The sequence below is a fragment of the Ascidiella aspersa genome, chromosome 4 (genome assembly GCF_963924565.1).
Source record: "Ascidiella aspersa chromosome 4, kaAscAspe10.2, whole genome shotgun sequence".
Taxonomy (NCBI): domain Eukaryota; kingdom Metazoa; phylum Chordata; class Ascidiacea; order Phlebobranchia; family Ascidiidae; genus Ascidiella; species Ascidiella aspersa.
Window position 1 is genome coordinate 11,230,861 of NC_139450.1, and position 19,864 is coordinate 11,250,724.

The 19,864-nt window shown below is 37.9% G+C and overlaps 2 protein-coding genes across 2 annotated transcripts; both read right to left on the reverse strand.

Moving 5' to 3' along the window:
- Window positions 1-200: 200 nt before the first annotated feature.
- On the reverse strand, window positions 201-9,121 carry LOC146147812 (uncharacterized). The gene is made up of 2 exons (XM_083387370.1): window positions 8,923-9,121; window positions 201-2,729 (listed from the first exon to the last, which is right to left on the reverse strand). The coding sequence occupies exon 2, from the start codon at window positions 2,707-2,709 to the stop codon at window positions 967-969; it is 1,743 nt and encodes a 580-aa protein (XP_083243496.1). The 5' UTR covers window positions 2,710-2,729; window positions 8,923-9,121; the 3' UTR covers window positions 201-966.
- Window positions 9,122-9,723: 602 nt separating this feature from the next.
- On the reverse strand, window positions 9,724-16,471 carry LOC146147813 (uncharacterized). The gene is made up of 8 exons (XM_083387942.1): window positions 16,329-16,471; window positions 15,652-15,943; window positions 15,284-15,377; window positions 15,027-15,083; window positions 14,469-14,627; window positions 13,597-13,817; window positions 12,858-13,129; window positions 9,724-12,478 (listed from the first exon to the last, which is right to left on the reverse strand). Exons 1-8 carry the CDS (start codon window positions 16,469-16,471, stop codon window positions 12,241-12,243), a joined length of 1,476 nt encoding a protein of 491 aa, XP_083244068.1. The 3' UTR covers window positions 9,724-12,240.
- Between the last annotated feature and the right edge of the window lie 3,393 nt (window positions 16,472-19,864).

Here is a 19,864-nt window from a genome sequence, read left to right on the forward strand (position 1 = left end):
TTCGTGTGGCCCGCAAAGACCTTTCTGAGGTTGTTTTTGGCCCGCAACTAGATAAAGGTTGCCGACCCCTGTTGTAGAGGAACTTTTTTGTCTGTTTTGTCACTATTCGACCGGTTAAAACAGCCGTTTAAATCTCAAACTCTATAAGTAGGTAGGCCTATAGTAACTGTTTTAAGGTTTTATTTAAAAACACACTCACACAAGATCAGTAGCGATTATAATGGAAGGAAATTAATATAGTGCACAACAAAGCACATCGAAAACTTGCGCAAAAATAAATATAAGAACAACTGTAACTTGACAGTTTTACCAGCATTGTGCCTCGATACATTTGAGTTGACGATTCATGCTGATAAGAAGGCTTGCATTGCGCAATAATATAGCATAATTTAAAAGAAGCAAAAGCACGCATTTTGAAGAGCGACTTTGCGTTGATTCACTAGTGACACGGCACTTTGCAAACGAGAGACGGGTTAACGTATAATCGTGAATGTAAATTGCAATTTAGTAAACCTAGGGTGCCAAAGTGATTGATAGCACTTGTACGAATGCTCTGTATTTACGGTAAATGTTCATAACAAGACTTTGCCATGACACAGGTGAATGGAAGTTTAAGAGGCAGTCTGTAGCCTGTTTAATAGAAATAATATCTCCCTCGATATGCATCATGGCGACGATTCATTCAGCTACAAACACTGGATGACTGTGCCAAAGATGCAATCAGGGTCGACATGACTTATCACGCGCCGTTTAGCCCCGGGCGAACAAACACGAATTTTCCAGAATCAGCAAAGCTACAATTTCTACACGTATATTGTGCTATTTAATAGCGTTCAGAAATAGATCGCACAAAGACGCACTTCGGTAAATTCAAGTCAATAAAATTTGAAGCTGAATTAAAGAGCTTTGTCTGCGTATAAAACCAATATTAAATCGCATTGCTGCTCAGTTTTACTGCATATTTGATTACCACGAGCTGAAGGCCTCGGTAAAAAAGAGCATCGTCATAGCGACCCCCATGGCCACGTGATAAATGCTGTTGTGGTTAAAGTGGTCCGGAAACGGACAGCCAAGTTGCGCCATGGCGTGCTCGCCGCCGCATTGCGACGAGAAACCGAACTGAATCAGTCCGCTGGCCAGCAGCACCCAAGCTGCGAAAAATCGAACGCAGCTGCTTAGAAGCAAGGGCGAAAAAGCTCCACCAACTTGTGTTTTCTTGCGCGACTTTAAACCAGAAATCAGCCCGGGTTTTACATTTTCGGCTGGTTCATGTGCGGACTCGTTTTCCACCGCACCCGTCCAGCATCCGCAGCTCTCCAGTATCAAGTCCTCTTTGCACTCACAGCAGCAGCGACACCTCTCTTCTTCGCCGGCGCCTCGCCGCAAAACACGTAGCGCCAGGTAAGTAACAAAGCACGCGTAGATGAAGACGGCCAGCCCGAGCAGCGGTGACGTGGCGTCCATTCCCCACATGCTACTGAAGTCAAACGACCGGAAATCCGAGCCGTTCTCCAGCGGTGAGATGGCCACGAGCGTTTCGTCAGTCGTCTCGTGATAAGGAGAATTCGTGTGGTTTGTCGGCGCCGGGCTTTCGTTTAACGACGCGTTCGTGACCGCGAAGTGATTCCTCCGGTCGAGAAAGAAGTCGTACAGCAGCGAATTGGAAGCCGAAGTAGCGTTTCGCGTTTGGCCGGCGGCAAAGTCGTCAAGGAGCACGTCGAGACTTTCTTGGTTGCCTTCCGACTCGAGCGCAAAGGTCGCGGCGAACGGTGGCGATCGGGTTCTCCCGGTTGCGGTGTCTGCGGCGTCGCGCGCGGGGCCATCGCCGCTCCTGATGCGATTCAGCGCCGCCCGGTCGACTTGAATTGCCCCGAGATACGAGACGACATTCCACGCGTGGTAAGTGACGCTGGCAACCGCCAGAACCAGCGCCAGCGCTTGCATTGCGACTTTCAGCGACCGCCGAGCGCCCCAGCCCCGACGACAGCCGGTGTTTCCTGTCCTGAGCGAGCTCACCAGCAAAGCTACCGAGTTGTTGGTGGAGGAGCGGCTTCTAGACGTGACCCCTGACCCGGAGCGGGACCGCGATACTTGCCGGTTTGCGGCCTCTTCCCGCGCCATCGTAAATGGCACCGACAAGACAAAGAGCGACGCGACAAGTCCGCCGCAGATGTTGGCGAACTGCCAGGTTACGTACAGCGATAGGTAGGCCTCCAGCTTCCTGACCGTGTTGGCCGCGAATTCCTCATTGGTGCCCTGATCGCCCGACCAAGAGTCCTCGTTGTGCCAGAGCGACACGTGGACGCGTTGTACTTGGCCGTGAGTCATGCCTCCTAGAATAAGCATCGCGCCGCAAGCGGTAAACAGGAGGCCGAAAATCGCTTTCACCTTCACAACTGCTTCGAGGCGTCGGACTTTTTCGCGAACCGCGTCGCTCGAATCGTTTGGCATTCCGCGAAGCTTTCTTTGGTTTGCGCGAAGGTCCACTGCGCAGACTTCAGCGCATCTGCTGTCTCCCCTTGTTGTCTTGTCCTCGCCGTCCTGAGCTTTCATCCAGCTTCGCGTCCTCCTTTTCCTTCTTGTCACCGCAGCGGCCATAATCAGCGTGACGATCCCGAATAAGAGGCAAAGCGATCCCGTGACGTAATCGCTGACGTAGGTGGAAATTTCGTCGTCGATTCCGCGGTGGTAGAGGAGTTTGCGCAACATTTTATTTTTACGTGTGCTGCCTGTAAATAAAACAGATTACGTAAAGAGCTAAATAATTGTCTCCAATCGCAACATAAAAATTTCTCTATGTGTTAAGACAAACTATAATTAGTTAAAAAAAAACATCCCAAATAAAGTTACGTCATCTACGCATACTGTTTGTATGGTCTACATTCTACAAGCAGAGATGCCCGCAGAAAATTTTCCAATGGGGGGCAATATGAATTTCTACACGTAATTTAATGTAAAATATTTTAAACCTTCATAAGTAATACATATTACACTTATAAACAATAATAATAGTCGCATTTTGAAATTCCAGAGGGGGGCAAGTGCTCCCCTTGCCATCCTGTTGGGCCGCCCATGTCTAAGCATAGAAAAATTAACACCTTCCTAAAATATTTCTCTTATTAACAACACTGACACTCTCCGCAAAACCAGTCGGCCTGTAGTCTCGTTCGGTACGTGCATAACAAGACGTGATCGTCTGTTCGGCCAACAAACTCCGCCCAGAAACGGACGGCGGCGCGTTTTATACCCGACATCCGTGCCTAGCTGCAGGCACACGTATGTTTAGATGGACCGCGGATGCTCGGCGCTCGCATTTTTAGACCAATGCCGACCTCTGCATCTTACCCGGAGGGCAATTTTTGCGGCCTTTACAAAAGCTTAGTCACCGGCGCTTTACGCGTTCTAGGCAAGATCTTCGATCCGATTTGGGCCGGTGCCAAAATTTTGTTTTGCGCTTAATTGCGTTCCGGGAAACCGCGATGGATACGGTTGCTTTCTCGAGTCAGTTTGGATTAAATATTATGCTTGACATTATTAACTTGAGCGATGATTAACAAATAGTAAGAAATGCAAAATTTCGACGAATGACAATGGCTCTTGAACTCCGAGAAGAACAAAAAATATTTATCCCTTTAAACCTAAAAGCCAACAAATGAAACGTACATATACACAATGTGTATTCGGTGTTTAGGCTCTTCTAAAGATTCGTGTCAACGATAACGGCTCACACTATAAAGGCACCCGAAGAAGCCAACACATTTCAAATATTTCTGAATATCAACGTTAAAAGTTAATTGGTGCGACTTTTTTTGCAACATACTTGTGTTGTAATATGTAGTTGTATAATTGTTATACAGTAAATTTTGTTGTTACAAAATGCTACAAATTATTTTCCCATGTCAATAAGCAGGTTAGTCAAACAAAATTATACTAAAATCAAAGGAGTCATGCTTAAATAAACTAAAGCAAGCTGGATGCAAGAGATTCCGAATAAACACCAGCAGGCTGGAATCAGTTTGCGCGGTTTTCTGGCCGCGGTGTTTGCATGACAAGCGACTCGCGGATTAGCCGCGCGTTCTTGGGAGCAAAGACATCTGCAAAATCGGGACCAGTTTTTCCTGTCGGTGATTCGCGCCACGGCATTTTTCTTATAAGATTTTGAATAACAGGACGCTGCATTTCTCTTTATTTTCCTGGTGGTCTGCATCACTTTCCTGGTGGTCCACATGACAGATTTTGGAGATTTTTTAGTTGTTGCATTGTGTAGCAAACTATACGTATAGTTTCCTACATACCACATTTTCTGTCGTTAATGCTAATGTTTGTTCGAATGCATTTTCGTCGCGCGTGTTGTAACTTCAAACATGAAAAAGTCTTTTTTTACATTTTCGCAAAACCAAATGTTCGGCCTCAGCATTATGTGTTCTAAAAAAACTTAAATCGTCAAATTTTTTCCCACTGAATGATATGTACCCTTGCAACTATAAAAGTATTTACACTTACCATTCGACATACCGAAAATATTTATTATATCAAGCAGCTAATTTTGTGTGTATGTGTTTCCTTATGTTATTGTTAACTATATGTAATCTTGTTGCACGAAAAACATTAATGCGCACGCCACTGTTGGCTCGAGATAACTTTGTAAAATGACCACGGCTTATTCTTATTCTAATCAACCTAAGGAGAAATTGCAAAACTGTGAGGTTATAGCTCCAAAGATTTCCTGCAACTCATAGAACTACGCGTCAAACATGTATAGTCTTGCACTTCATTGACGTATCAGGTTCATTGACGTGCCAGAAATACGGCTGCCACCGAAAATAGCCAGCGAAACAGTCATTGTAGATGATCCGAGGCTTCGAAATCCAGCTCACACAAGTGCGTCATCGCACCACCGCATCTGCCTGAAACAGCTTAACTCGATCCATATTTCCCGCAAGTCCCGATTTAGTATTGCTATTTTTATAAATTATTGTTAAAGTGAGTAAAGTCCTGCGTGCATATATCTAAACTAGAGTTGCATGGAAAAGTTCAAACAACGTGTGATAAATCACCAAATGCGATGTACAAGCGAGACAGTCTGATGTTAAATTCTCGCCCAATGTTTGGTTGGTCACCTATAACGATTAATTTGATCAAGTAATAACAATCAGCAAAAGCAGGGAAAATGATGAATCGTTTTTGGAATGCGCTGAAAAAAATGGTGTTTAATATACATACGTTTTTTTCGAAACCTTTCCTGCCTAATCAAAATAATAAATGATTTCATTATGGGATATAGTTTTTAAACATTGTTTACATGAAATTCTATTGCACTTTAAGATGAGCACGCTTAAAATTAGAACACATGATATTTTAGCCCATTTTTTGACATATTGTAAGTACCGGTACTAGAAGTTAGATTTGGTAATAAAAATATGCATTATGGATGTTGTGAACGTGCTATGTAACTCATATAGCCACATTAACACACTAGTTGTTTTGAACCTAACGAGCTTGATACTAATTGTGATTTTTTATTAGACCAATCAACAATGGAGTAGTAGGCTATATTAAAACGAAGGTAAATGTGTTATATATAAAAATACATTTAGTTATTTTTGACTTTTTACCAGGTTTTTACGTACAGTTCGTGTTTAAACAAAATTTTAATCTGACAACCCCGCTACGGACCGGTAACCAACTCCCGCGGACCGGTGTTTGCCGGCCACTGGTTTAGCCCATTTTTAGATATAAACCATTCAGTGTAGCACGTGACAGGGAAATCAAACAAAAAATTACCGAATATCTCTCGGATCAGTAGTCTGACTTTAAAGCAGAAATAATGTTCCAAAGTGAATAGACATACATGGAAATGAGTCGCCTTTTCTGCTTCAAAAGGATCCAAGTCAACGAGTTTATTTGTTTTATGACTCAATGGACACGACAAACTGCCTTAACAGAATCGACAAAACGGCGAAACAGGTTTATGCCCTTAAGAGTAGGCCAATTGCATATTTGAGCACTAAAATTTCGGCGATAACGTCTCATTGTTTGTCGTTTTGGCCACGCCTGTATGCTCAGCCATTTTTTCTATCATGAAGTGAATCACAAAACATTTGGCGAATATTTATTTAAACTTTAAAGTCAGTCGGTCTTTGTTATGCTGATCAAAAGTACTTAAAACTAAAAAATGTTTGCTTCTTTGTAAATGGCCCGGGCTTAATAAAACCGTGCGCTGACTAGTCTTTCGTTTCAATAATAAAACCTTAAGTAATAAAAATAAAGTCACGTGAATTTGTATGCAATGACTATCCTCTATCGCGAAAAGCGTTAGTAATATTATTTTGTTACAAAACCTGTAAAACATTTACTTCCCATAATTAAATGGCATGTATATTTTTTATTTATTTAAATTACCTGAGACATATTAAAAAACAAACAAACATTTTTTGCACTTGCGTGGTAAATAAGCAAACCTTTTAAAAGATGGCCGCGATCTTTATTTGAAAATCCTGTTGTGGCATTTTGCTTGGTAAATATATAAAATTGATTTTTTTCGGGTGGTTAGACGTTTGCGATAATAATGTTTTTTTTTTCTAGAATGTGAGATGTTATTACAAATATTACTAAACTGAGTATCAGGAAACGCGTTTATGTTTAAATAGTCCCGTATTTTGTTAGCATTATGCTTTTCAAAATGCTCATGAAAATTTCTCAACACTGTATAGTGTATACGATCTTATTAAGTAAAGAAGACCGGTTACATTTTTTGCCACAAGATCATATTTCGGTCAACAACACACGAGTGACATGCTAAAAGACACTAGATCATCGGCGGCTGAAAGATTACAGGCTGCTTTTCAGATAAACCGGTTTCCTCGGTACTCAGCACGTGCGAACAAAGGTCCGCGGGTGCCCAGGGCAGTATAGACGACAAAGGCTGACACCGGTTGGTGTTTTTCAAAAGCCAGCCTCAACAATGTTATTTAGGTATTATATAGACAGGCGTTGGGCGCGGCTCAGAAAAGAGCGGGCCGGTCTTGGTACCGTCGAAACATTCGCTGAAGCGAAACCGGTTCTCGCGCGTATTAAGACGCGCTATCACTCGGCCGCGGATTTAATTAAAGGGTTACGTAAATACAGACAGATTTCCGATTACGCCGGCGTGTTAAGCACCGGATGATGATTCAGCACGCGAGATGTAGAGGGCCACCAAGAAAACTTTTCATTAAGTAGAATGGCATATGTGAATTTTCGATGGCTGTCATTTTCATGATGAGTCAAAAACGTATTATATTCCGATAGACGACATTTCGCGTTAAGAATACAGCCGTCCAATACGAAGCCTACACAAAAAATTCAACAGAATAATATAATAAAGGAAAGATGTCAAGCAATCCACGGTATGGATATTTTACAATAAAGAACATTATGTAAACTGTAAGATTTCACACAAGTATTGCTCACGTTAACTACGATCCGTTATATCGGTAAAGATGGCTTAATTGCCGATTGGGGGACTTGGGTATTAAATAAAAGGGCTTATATGCTTTTACATTAAAAGTTTGTATTTTGTAAATATGTTTTTTTCTTTTGCGATACTGCCTAAACAAAACATAAAGTGCACTAAAGATTTAATAACAAAAAAGTAATAAGATAATGATCGTCGCAGTTGCAAATTGATCTTGTACTGAATAAAAACGCATCATGTTTTATCAGATAGCCTTACTAAAACATTCAAGAATATTAACATAATACCGAAGTAGGTGCGGGCTTGCGATAATATAATTAATATAAACTTTACGACAGTAATATCAACACATTGATTTCAATATGCGACTATAAAACACATTTTTATTTTTAATTGTACACTATATAGTTGAATTCATAGTCGCTTTCTCTAAGATGGCAAATTTGATTGGCATGTTTATTATTAGAGTCCATGCACTGTACAATATACTTTTTTAAATTGAAATCAGAGCAGATATGGATGCCCTGAGTAGTGGTTGCAACTCATATCACTTCCGCGTTCGCAAAATTTTTTTTTTTTTAAATATCAGTTCGTATATTTTTAGAGAACGGTTTACGGTTAAGCTGTGCATCGATTTTTTCATTAGCAATAAACGTAATTTTTTAACCCTATTGCTCATTATTTTTTGCTTATGGCCAAATACCATATTTTTATTTATTAGGGTAAATCATATGAAATCTGCAAACGTTAAACATTTAACTAAATTGTATATCTTGGTATTTGACTAAACCCAAAGTGCACCACAAGTTTATAAATCACCCCTATATATCGCTCTATTTGTTGGGTGTTATTACGCACCTGTCAATCGAAAAAAACAAAAATGTTCAAGAACTTTAAGATACTCACATCTTACTCCAAAATAAATTGCGTACGCAATTCCTGCTAAGGTGCCAAGCACAAACATTGTGCCGAAAAGAATCACCAAAATTTTAACAATTCTTCGGTTTTGCTGAAATGAAATGATCGAAGTAAATGGTCTTTCGTTTGTAATCAATAACTGGAGGTGTAGGCCTACAGGTCATTCATTTAAAGTTTTTTATCGGTTTTACTGAAGGCATCCTCAAATCATTTGAAATATGTGGCAAAAACAAAACCTTTCTTCTGCTCAAAGATAAACCTCGCAATTTCTCGTTGACCTAAAATAAAGCTCTAGGGCGACAACTAGTGTGTATGAACATAATATTCATTGATTTCAACCAGCACAGTATTCGGTCAAGGCAATACAGCCGTTCCATGGTTTAGTGAAAAATAGTTAACGCACTGGCAAAACAAGTTAATATAGAATATTTTTTAAATTTCTACTCTAAACGCATTTATTAACGCATAAAATACCAAAATAAAGTAAAAAATCAAAAAGCATTTGTAGATACCCCTGAAGTTCATATCGACCTACATGTTTTGCTTACCTCGGTACGGTGCTGAACTGGCATATAGTATTGGGGTGGAGGACTAGCTGGTTGGCCAACAACTGGATGTTGTTGCTGGTAGGCTGGAGGTGGAACCGAGTATACGGTCTGCTGTTGGTTGCCGTTAGAGAATTTGCTCTCGTCATACAACATATTTATTGTCCTAAGTTACAGTTGTAGAACTACAGCGAAAACTATAAAAATCACCTGACAAAGATGTTACTTAATGACATCTGAACCGACGCGGACGTAAACTATAAATTGGTTGCTATAAGATTACTTTTATTCAACTACATTGTTTAAATGATGCTTTAAAAACTTCTAGGATTATTTCTAATGACCTGGCCGTATTGTAACAGTTTCCAGAATACAAAAAGCAAAACGCTAAAACAGGTGAAAATATTTCCCAAAATGACAGATATGCTCACTAGGTTCCGCAGGATACACGTATGTTTGTTAATTTGATATAAAATGAGCTAACACAGCACAACACATTTCAGTCAACTGCCAAACTGTCTTGCGCTACTAACAAATGTTTGTGTAGTGTCTTCGACTTTCCTTCATTCTTTCTGCTGATCGCGTTTCACTATCTTACACAAAAGGCTCAGCCTCAGGGCTAAAACGGTATTAGGTTTCATCTATTGTTAAACTTCGTAGCATTGTAAGTTGCTAAATCAACAAAGATCAACAACATATCAACTTTAAAATGGTTCTAGAATCTAGATGTTCTTCCACTTGTCCACGTTGTAATTCTAAAGATATAATCTGAATAAGTGCTTGCTCATGAGTAGGCAATTAAGCTTCATAATCAAATTTGTATTTATTATACGATGGTCACAGAAAACAAAATTCAAACAAGAAAGTATAAGGGTATGCCTATTTCATGTTTTAAACTTAAACAAAATTATTGTTTTATTTTGAACTTGACAAATCCAGAAATTACGTATGAAACAAATATATATGTTTATCAGATAAATAATTACAAACACATACAGCAGCGAACTCGGTTTTAAATTGAACAAAAATAAAACATTTTTTCTAATACTTTCGCTCATCAATCGAGAAATACTTAAAATGTGATAGTAGACAGCAGGTATATAATGTGTAAAATGCTTTGTGTTCGTTTGTTTGTTGTATAAATTACTTTCATGTTATTTGTAGTAATTAAGTGGACCGACACGATTGCAATGCTGCAAATGTCTCTCTTTCAAAATTAACCGGAAAAGCTTCAAATTTTAGGTAGTCGAAGCTTTTGACTCTTATGGTTTCGGTTCGGAGCAGTTTAAAAGAGTCCACAAATTTATAGAATAAATATCAATCATAACTATTGAACGTATTTAAGTTTCATGAAGTAATAAAAAAACAGCACCTGGTGATTAAAACCTTTGACAATAAAATAGAAACGTAGTTGACTCTATGAAAATACTAGTTGTTACGTCATGCTGAAGTGGCGTTTTTTAAAAGGTTTGGGTTCGGTTAAGGTTCAGGTTCGTTCAAAATATTCGATTCAGTTCCGGTTCAGCTTCTAAAAATCTAGTTGTTACGTCATGCTGAAGTGACGTTTTTTATAAGGTTTGGGTTCGGTTAAGGTTCAGGTTCGTTCAAAATATTCGGTTCAGTTTCGGTTCAGCTTTTAAAAATCTAGTTCTTACGTCATGCTGAAGTGACGTTTTTTAAAAGGTTTGGGTTCGGTTAAGGTTGAGGTTCGTTCAAAATATTCGGTTCAGTTCCGGTTCAGCTTTCTTAAAATCAAAAAACGGCTCTGGTTCGGTTACGGTCAGGGAAAAATCAGCCCAAATCCGGTTCATAAAGTTCCGGTTCGGGTTCGGTTGCACTCTCTGTCAACTATTGACTAATTGAGTACGTATAGATTAAGGTGTGCAAACATTGTGGCTTATGTCAGCCTTTGAAGGTAAATTAAATCAAATTTCTATAAATTTAAAAGCATTAAAAGCATCGAGTGGTCGAAAAGTTTTGTACAAATTACCTTGTAAGGTTTTTAAGCGTAGTTTTTTTAAACTAGTTAGTCTAAACCTGGATGACCATAGAAAACATCAATGAACTTCTTAATTGTAAAATGAAAATAATGAGCGTTTTTGTTAAATACATTTTGCAGCGTTTATGGTGGGATTGCTTTATCCCAATTTATAGTATAATTTTTTTTTAAATTCGCAGCAACGTCCTAAAACATTTAAAACATTATTTCGTTGAAAGGAAGCTTAATTTAGTCTCTCCTAAGTTCTCGATGCCAACATTAAAAAACATTAGGCCTATAATATTAACTAACAAAGCAGTATAGACTGATATTGCTAGTAGGGCGTCGGGCAAAGAACGAAAACAAGCATTTGTTTTTTGGCAAATATTTTGGGATTTTTGACTGTATTAATATGAGTTTGTTAAAACTAGTGGACAATCAGTATTACGCGTAATGTGAGTCTAAATTTTGATATTGGTGTTGCTGGACCACTGGAAGTTTTCTGTTAATCGGAAGTGAACGTCACCTAAATAACGTTGTGCATCACGGAATTAAAGGAGAGTGTTCAACCGATAGTGTTTTTTAATCTAGCTTTTGATAACATTATACATTTTAACAAAAGGCAACTAATAGGTATGCAATTTTAGGAAAACGGGTATCCTATGGCAACTTAAAGCTGTGGATGTTAGATATAGTTCAGTGACTAACGACGGTGTCTTCCTTCAAGAATTTCTCTAATAAGAGAGTTATCGGGTAGTTTTACAATAATCGTATGGGATAAAAATGTAAAAAAAAGTGAAGAGAACATATATACGCATATTGGTACATATCAATAGTAACTTCAGATAACCTTATCTATCTAAAGGAGTAAAGTTTACTAATCATAGGATGATAAAAGTTTGGGACGAATGTCCCATATGTTATAGAAAGATTAGGCCTAAAGTCTGAAGAAATGATGTTATGCAAATAAAATATTCCAAAGTGTATATCAACGTTTTGACTGAAGATCACATTAAATTCTTAAGATAACGATTTAAAATATTTTCAAAACTGACAATAATAAATTCGATGCAAATATTTTAGGACTTTTAGTGCGAAACTTCCCTGTAAAACTATAACCTCGTTCACAGAGATGTAACAAATAAAATGCCTGAATGTTTTATATGTGCGTTGAATAAATAAAATGTTTTTCGTCACAACAATCTAGGGGCAATATTCAGTAACGATGGGTCTCTGAAAGTTGCCATTTTACTTCTGATAACGCACCTATTAAAAATCAACAGTGGATACCTTTCGTGCATTTCGAGAACGTAACATTGGCACTAAGCACAATCAAGTGCCGTCTAGTTTATTTTCTTCTTTTTCTTTTTCCCTCCGTTCAGGGTCTCGACGACAAACTTTAGGACCTGTCGATCGCCGGGACTTCCCCTGCCCAGGATGGCGTTACGCCTGACCTTGGCCCGGCCGGACCAGGTACTCTGCACCGACCACAGGAAGGTTCCGCTGTTGCTGCAGATTTCCAACTCGACTTGCGAGACGAGATCATCAGTGAAGTCTCGAGAGCGATGATTCTCGCATTTTCTGGAACTTGTAAATCATATTTTTTTTAGTTGTTTTTGTATAGCCTATACTTCGAACGGATGTATGTTTATAGTCTGTAGACCAGTGTGTATAAAAATAACAGATCAATTTGTTTGTAGGTAACGTTGCTTTTTCGTCCAAGAATACATTTATTTAAGGTCTTGCAGTGTACGTGACCCAATATGTTGTAAATGCCTTTAAAAGGCTATGGAAGTAATTTGGATTAGTGCAGTGACTCAGCAGCAGCCCAAATTATTATCATGCATTTAAATGTGAGGATGTAATTACCAATTAGTCCGAATTAACACACAAACTTTTGTTGCTCAAAATGGATTTCGCGTTAAAACAAAACAAAAAATATAAATATACAAAAACCTACCTATTCTTTCTGAAAATAAATTCTTTTAATGAGTCAGTCGAGAAAAATCGAGTACTGTTGGTTTTCATGGCGTCAAACTTTTTGTGAACGGATCTCAGCCAGTCATTCAACGTTGGTGGAGCGGCCACGTATACAGCCCGAGAGCCCATTTGCGATGTCAGGTTAGCCAGACCTTTGGCCAATCCCAATGGGTTTGAAGCTCTCCTTACCGCGGCGCACATCCCCTTTCGCCTTTCCATAAAATGATCGACGCACAAAAATTGGTAGAAATCCTACAAAAGTAATTAAACGATAATTCAAGTCATGAGTCCTATGTCTCTTACAAGACAAAAAAATTTCTTCGTGAGATATGTTAGTCTGAGAAATGTGGATCTTTACGACATCTTGCGAATTCATTGACTTTTAAATTATGTTGGCTGGAGCACATTTTTCTCATTAGAATAAAAATAAATAAATATATTAAAATCTTGTCTTCAATAGCCTGGTTGTAAGAGTAAAGTAAACAAACACATTGTCTAAATCTAAATCGTTGACTACAAAGACTTCTATAATATCGAAATATGGGATACTATTGACTTTGGTAAAACGATTGAAAAGAGTTGGGAAATAACTATATATACGTCTCTTTATTGAACAATGCGACCTGCTCGAGCTTAACGTTTAACACGGTTTCAAAAATAGCCGACATAACGCTGACCAAAAATCACCTGTTGATATCAAAACGAATAAAGTAACCTACCTCTTTGTCATATCGCCAGTGCGCCGCAACGTAGTTTCGGTCGTCATCGCCCTTGGTTAAAACTTGGTTGATGTATTCTTGCGCCAGACGACGGACGTATTGTGGTGGCGGAGAGTACCTTATGATGTCAGTAAGAAGAATGGCCGCGTCATCGTTGGATTTTAAGTTGCTCCATGGATCTCTCAAAACTTCTTTTTGGGTGACGTTCCATTCAGTTTGAACTAGGTATTGGCAATACTGTTGTCATATACGTTTTTTGCCAAATGTAAAATACTACTTAAAAACTCGATACCAACCTTGGCACATTTAGTAATATATTTGGTTCAATTACCGCCTTACCTACAAACTTCAAAACCTAGATTTAGTTTTAGATTTTTTTAATTACGTAGGAATTTAAATTATATCATTTAGGTTTCTCAAATTGGATTATAATTAAGTTTACCCAATCCTCCATAATATAAAATAAGCTATATTTTGTACTGGATTTTTAATTCATTAATTTATAATATTCAATAGAATAAATCGGAATTTACTCCCATAGAAATGTTAAAAGCAAATTTTTCTGTGGAAATAGTAGCTTTTTAGTGCATAGGCTGTGCTTTTCATACTGTAAATATCACTTCAAGATTTTCCGACCAAAGACTATTAACTCAAATTCTGCGTTTTGACTGAGAGACTAAAGCATTTTTAGTAAAACTCAAATTAGATTATAACTAGAAATAAAGCCCACATTGTACAAAGTAAATCATTGTACAAAGTAGAGAAAGCTATGTATAAAAAGCAGATCAAAAGAGAATTGGTCGCATTTTGCTATAATTATTTAACTTAATCAATATCACAGCATGCCTTTTGGTGTTTTTTAATTCACTTACATATTTTTTTTGTTTTGACTCCAAATTGTCGAAAGGGGTGATGATAGAGGACACATTTAGCGGGAGATTCAAAAAATCGTTGTACACCAGTTATGTCCGCTTCGTCGATGGCTGGTCCACTATACAAAGGCCCCGTCAACCAAGTATTGTTACCCTTACCTGAAACAAATTAATAAAATCAGGTGATCGAAGATCGTTCGGTTAAAGCTAAACGCAAGGTGATAAACAAAAACTGACAGCATTTTTGTAATCAGCATCCAGTCTTCCTTTTTTTTAAATATTATTTATGCCTAGTGCAGTTCTGCATAATTGATGTTTCTGGTGTGATGTTTTATACCGTAACTATTTGATCTTTATCATCAAATTAATAAGTTTGAGTTTTGTGACAAAAAATGACGTGATAGAAAAAATCTGAGTCGTTTGTACAATTGAAAAAGCATTCAGAATAAATCATCGTTTTGTAAACAGCATGATATTTTGTTTTGCAAACCAGTAAAAATTATGTCAACCAGACGGTGTTATACTACTGTTGTTATAGTTAACCACCATTGAACTTACTTAAATCGAATATTTCTAGAACTTGGCTGTCGTTTAAGCCGCCTTTCGTGTAGAGATCTGCAAAAATACAAATAAATTTATTACGCAAGCTTTATGTCTAATACAGATTCAGTTGTATGACTTTACAACTTTTTCATTTTTTCTTTAATTTTAGAAATAATTATTATCATGCATGAAAATATTTGTGTAATAGTTTTTATTCAAGTTATTTTGACATTTCAGGTTATGTAAAAAATGTTGTTGAGAAAATACATTACCTCTGATTTCCTTCAAAGTAACTCCAGGTTTGTATTTAACACCGCGTATTCCAGTTTCCAGATGGAAGCGAGGTAAAGCAACAATAATAGAACCCTGTAGAAAATACAATCTCAAGACTATAGTGAAGGTGTAGCAAAGGATTTTATAGCGTATAGTGGTTAAAAATAGCAGATACCATAAAAATTATAAATCATCTTGCAAAGAAACTAGCTGAACCGTTATTGAGTTGCAAAACTGTGCAAATCTTTTCGTCTCTATAAAATGACCGGGATTGTGATTTAGTTTTATCAGTGACTGTTTGTAGATGTCTAAGGAAGTTTTATATACCCGCTACTGATATAAACTTTACTGATATAAATATATGTACCTCTTTTTGAGGCTGCTCGTGAAACACAGCGTCGAGCTTGTTATTGCAAGTTTTCGCGGCCTGTTCGATTGGAATGACTGATACCAGTTTTCTCAGCTCGTTTACGTCTAAACGCTCCTCAGCTTTTGCGAGCCGCTTCAGCCCGTCGTCTGGTTCAAACTGATGGTAGTAAAACGGTGGCAGCACTAACGTCCTGTTAAAGCGAGTAATAGGTAAACTTTGCTTGACCTGTAAAGTATAGCTAGCCCACTGAAAAAGCTCTTTAGCAGAGTTTGTTAATGCATAGTGTTCTCTTCAATCACAGTGCAATTATAGTCAACAGCAGCATCAACAGGCTAATGTGATTACCACTCGGCAAATAAAAATATAATAGATATGGCCTACCGAAAACTGCACGATTTTTCCAAATGATCTACTCTACAACCTACCTGTTCAATATAATTGCAATCATGGCTGCCTCTTGAAAGCCGACGATTTGGTTATTTGGTCCGTTGTGTAAGTTCGGTATAAGAAAACGGTCTGGACTGAGTTTGTATCTAGGCGTTACCGGCCGCTTCCAGTCAATGTGAGTCCGAAAACAGTCTTCTAAATTCGGCTTTGTTGTTTCCCGTGTTGTTTTTGTTGTTTCCCTTAGCAGTCGTTTGGTGTTGAATCGAAAGGATTGCTTATGCAATAACGTTTTTCCCTGTTCAGACTTGGACAAAATGTCCATCTTTTTGACGAAGTTCTGCCGCGCGTTTTTCTCCAGCGACAGCGAATTCCAATAAAGAAGAAACGCAAACACAGTGACGGCGGTCCACCACAGCCTGGTGCGTCTCATTACGACTTTCTCCGTCAAACTACATTTTCAACTCGCATTCGCGTTTTCACAACCACATTTCAGAAAGTTAAGATTTGTTTCGTTTACCTTCGGGACCTTTTCCAATGTAAAGTAACGTTAAACGTGTTCATTCTGATTATCTGAAGTAGCTCGTACACTTGAAAAACTACCCTAAAAGGTTATTTAATTAACCTACACGCAAAAATCTTTACCTGTTCGTTCACTATACTTTTTTAAACTCTCGCTTATTTCACAACCTTATCGCTGATTATGGGATGTTTTCTGGTATTTTCTAGACTGCAATTAATTTAAAATTAATGATTGAAACGCATTATTAAAGCGAGAACGCGTGGCAAAAACCCTCGGGCAGATCACAATCGCCATTGTTCTATGTCACGCTGTCATCTCAATAATCTCTCAGTTATGTAGACAACAGTTAATAAAACAGTTATTCATTCAGTTTTTCTATATGAATGTCGTCATTCTGCTGACTATGAGCTTAAGGCTCAAACTACAGAAAATGCACGAAAAGCCAGCACCGTCTCAACCTATGCCGACCATTTGGCTTGCTACACTGATAATATCTATTATGTGCAATCTTATTCCCCTTAGGTGTAAACGGCCAACGCACTTCGTAGACTGAAGCAAAAGAAGTTTCCAGCGTTACAATGACGATACAACGCGAATTTAGGTGCGACGTGTTAATCCGAAAAACTTACATTTAGAGTTGTTTTGGAATTTCCTGTTTCGTTTTAACTCACGCTGACGTCAAAACTGTGACAAAGATTTAATTGAAACTAATTTAATTGCCGAGGGGCATTGTAGTGCGTTGTACAACTCATGGCCTGGTTAAAACCTATAAACTAACCGAATCAAGGTATTAAACAAACTTTCCTTGATCATTTTATATATTAGAGGATATAATTAGGTTTAGACTACTTTAATTAACATATCTAACATATAACAGCAATATAAATTCTATTTTTTTACGAATTTAATATTAGGACAATTTAGTTTTGTAGTAATGTTTTATTTATTGCAATATTTTTTCAAATATCTTTCATGCAAACTTTTACTTAGTCTTCTGATAGTCATGTACATTTTTAGCGAAACATCCAATACTTTTTCATTCTAAGTCTAATAAAAGGCTACCATATATCTTTATCAACTGCCAATGCTTTTCGTTTTCAAACTATTGGTGTACATTTTATACTCGAATTGCATTACTAGTGAACAATAAGATAATACGAGTAACGTTCGTAAAGTACACCCAATCTAATATACCGACAACCGAAGCAAGTGGTGTCATATTGCGGTTGATATACGTTTGCTGATAGCCTACGGCAATCTTTCTTAAACGTTTGAGAGAACTGTTCCACTAACCTGTTGTGAAAAATCGCCATCCTGTTCCAAGTAAAACATCGTTAATTACGAGAATGACACATGTAAACACGATATTTAACATTAAAAGCAATGAATGACAAATTTTAGTCACTATGATAAGGGGCATTTTATAGCGCCAAAACTTAACAGTTTACTCGGAAAAAGTATTCCGAAGAAAGTGTTGATAGTTGTAACACAATTTTCTAAAATTTCTCTCAATTTTAAGCTACTTTTATCATGTTTTATATTTCGATTAATTTTTGATCCAAAAGTTAGATTTTTCTACAGTGAGATGGGACTTGCATAATCTCGGAACCACACTGGCCTGCGGCGACGTTGCAAACTATGTATGATGTTATCACAATAAAACATTTTTCGACAGACGGAAGACAACGCTGCAATTTTATTTTGTGGGTGATTGTTTTTATTACTTGAAGATAATAAGCGTAGACATTCTCTCTGGGAAAATGAAGAACTGATCCTTGGATCGAATGTATTTTTGTTTTGTTGATTCCTTTAGCGCTCCCTAGATTTTGAGATGTGGCGTCATGATTCCACATTATTCAAATGCCCCCAAACAAACAAATTTCACAACAGAATAGACTTTATTTAAACACCCATGTGCAACTATAATAAAAGTTTTGGGCATGTAGGGCCAATAAATGACTGCCTACGAAAATAATAGCTGCTTTTACCAGCCTTGGGCGACATTTTTAGACGTTTCATTATAAATTTCGACGCAACGTAATATATTGTTGTTCATCCGAAAAATCTCGAGTTTCTTTTGAGCGCTTAAGATTAAAATTATCATGGCAATACGTGCAACAACCGTTGAGGCTAAGCGGCCTTTTTCGTGTATTAAACGGGCCAAAACATGGTTACGCTCAGCGATGACTTTCGATCGACTTCCAGATTTATGTGTGCCTCAGTTCATCGTGAAAGGATCAAGTTGTAACGAGCCTCGCTGGCGGGAAGCGACGAATGGACTTTTAATCTTAGTGTCATTACTGATTCGTTGTAAATAGCTACTTGTTTGTGTTTTATATAAAGTCGATTGATCTCTGTAAGGTAGCAGCTTCGGTCATGTGCCAAAGTTCAAAAAATGCCAAGCAAAGAGGAAATAAAATTGACGTTACAGAGTTGAAATATTTAAACAGTACTTGTTTTGGCCAAACCATATTACAACAAACACTCCTTTAGAAAACTAATTAAAAAATATTAATATTCTTAAATATGAATATTTACCTTAAACGATATAAACTAGCAGGCAACAATATTTTTTAATATGTTTTTTTGAGGTGGGTGAATTTGAAAAGTAGGCCACCAAATCAGTCGATCACAGGCATACAACACCTTTAATTGTCATACAACACCTTTAATTGTCACGAATTCCGGGCGCACCTGGCGAGCGAAGCGAGCGCGATTTTTTTTAGGTATACCGGCATTTCTTTTAAATTTCCTGCTATAGGTTTTATTACATTGCTGAAAAGAAATATATGTATAATATTTTTGAATACGTTTTCCGTTTGTCCGCGACGCACTTGTCAGCCTTCCACGGCGCAACCGTAAAGAAGCGCTTATCTAGATTTAGTCTAAAGATAGCATCAAAACGTGAACAAACTGCAGATAAAAAAACACTTTCGCGCAAAGCGCGAAAAATTTTTGCCTCTACTAACTTAAAATAGTAAAAAAGTATTTGAAATAGACTCGTGTCTATAGTTGTCAAAGAGACGGCGGGCCGAAGGGGGCCGTAGGTTGGCGACCCCTGCTTTAAATATACACACATTTTGACGCGTATAAAACGGTGAAACGCAAAAGCAACCAACAACTTTACATACGAAAGCCAATTATTACGTAACAATGGTCGGGAAACTACTACAAGTTTGCAGTACGGAAGTTGCCATTCAAGGTTAAAAGTTACCTACAGTGCTGTTTGTTACTGTTTTTATGTGAACTTTTTATAAAATGTTGCCTAAGTACATTCATATAACGCCCCCTTGTAACTCGCCA

What these genes read in the sequence shown, in the direction of transcription:
- LOC146147812 (XM_083387370.1), bottom strand. Translation starts at nt 2,709, where the DNA reads ATGTTGCGCAAACTCCTCTACCACCGCGGAATCGACGACGAAATTTCC.
- LOC146147813 (XM_083387942.1), bottom strand. Translation starts at nt 16,471, where the DNA reads ATGAGACGCACCAGGCTGTGGTGGACCGCCGTCACTGTGTTTGCGTTT. An exon ending in TCTAGAAATATTCGATTTAA is followed by an intron (nt 14,628 to 15,026) that starts GTAAGTTCAATG and finishes AATTTGTTTCAG; the next exon opens with GTAAGGGTAACAATACTTGG. An exon ending in AGTCAAAACAAAAAAAATAT is followed by an intron (nt 13,818 to 14,468) that starts GTAAGTGAATTA and finishes GCCAATACCTAG; the next exon opens with TTCAAACTGAATGGAACGTC.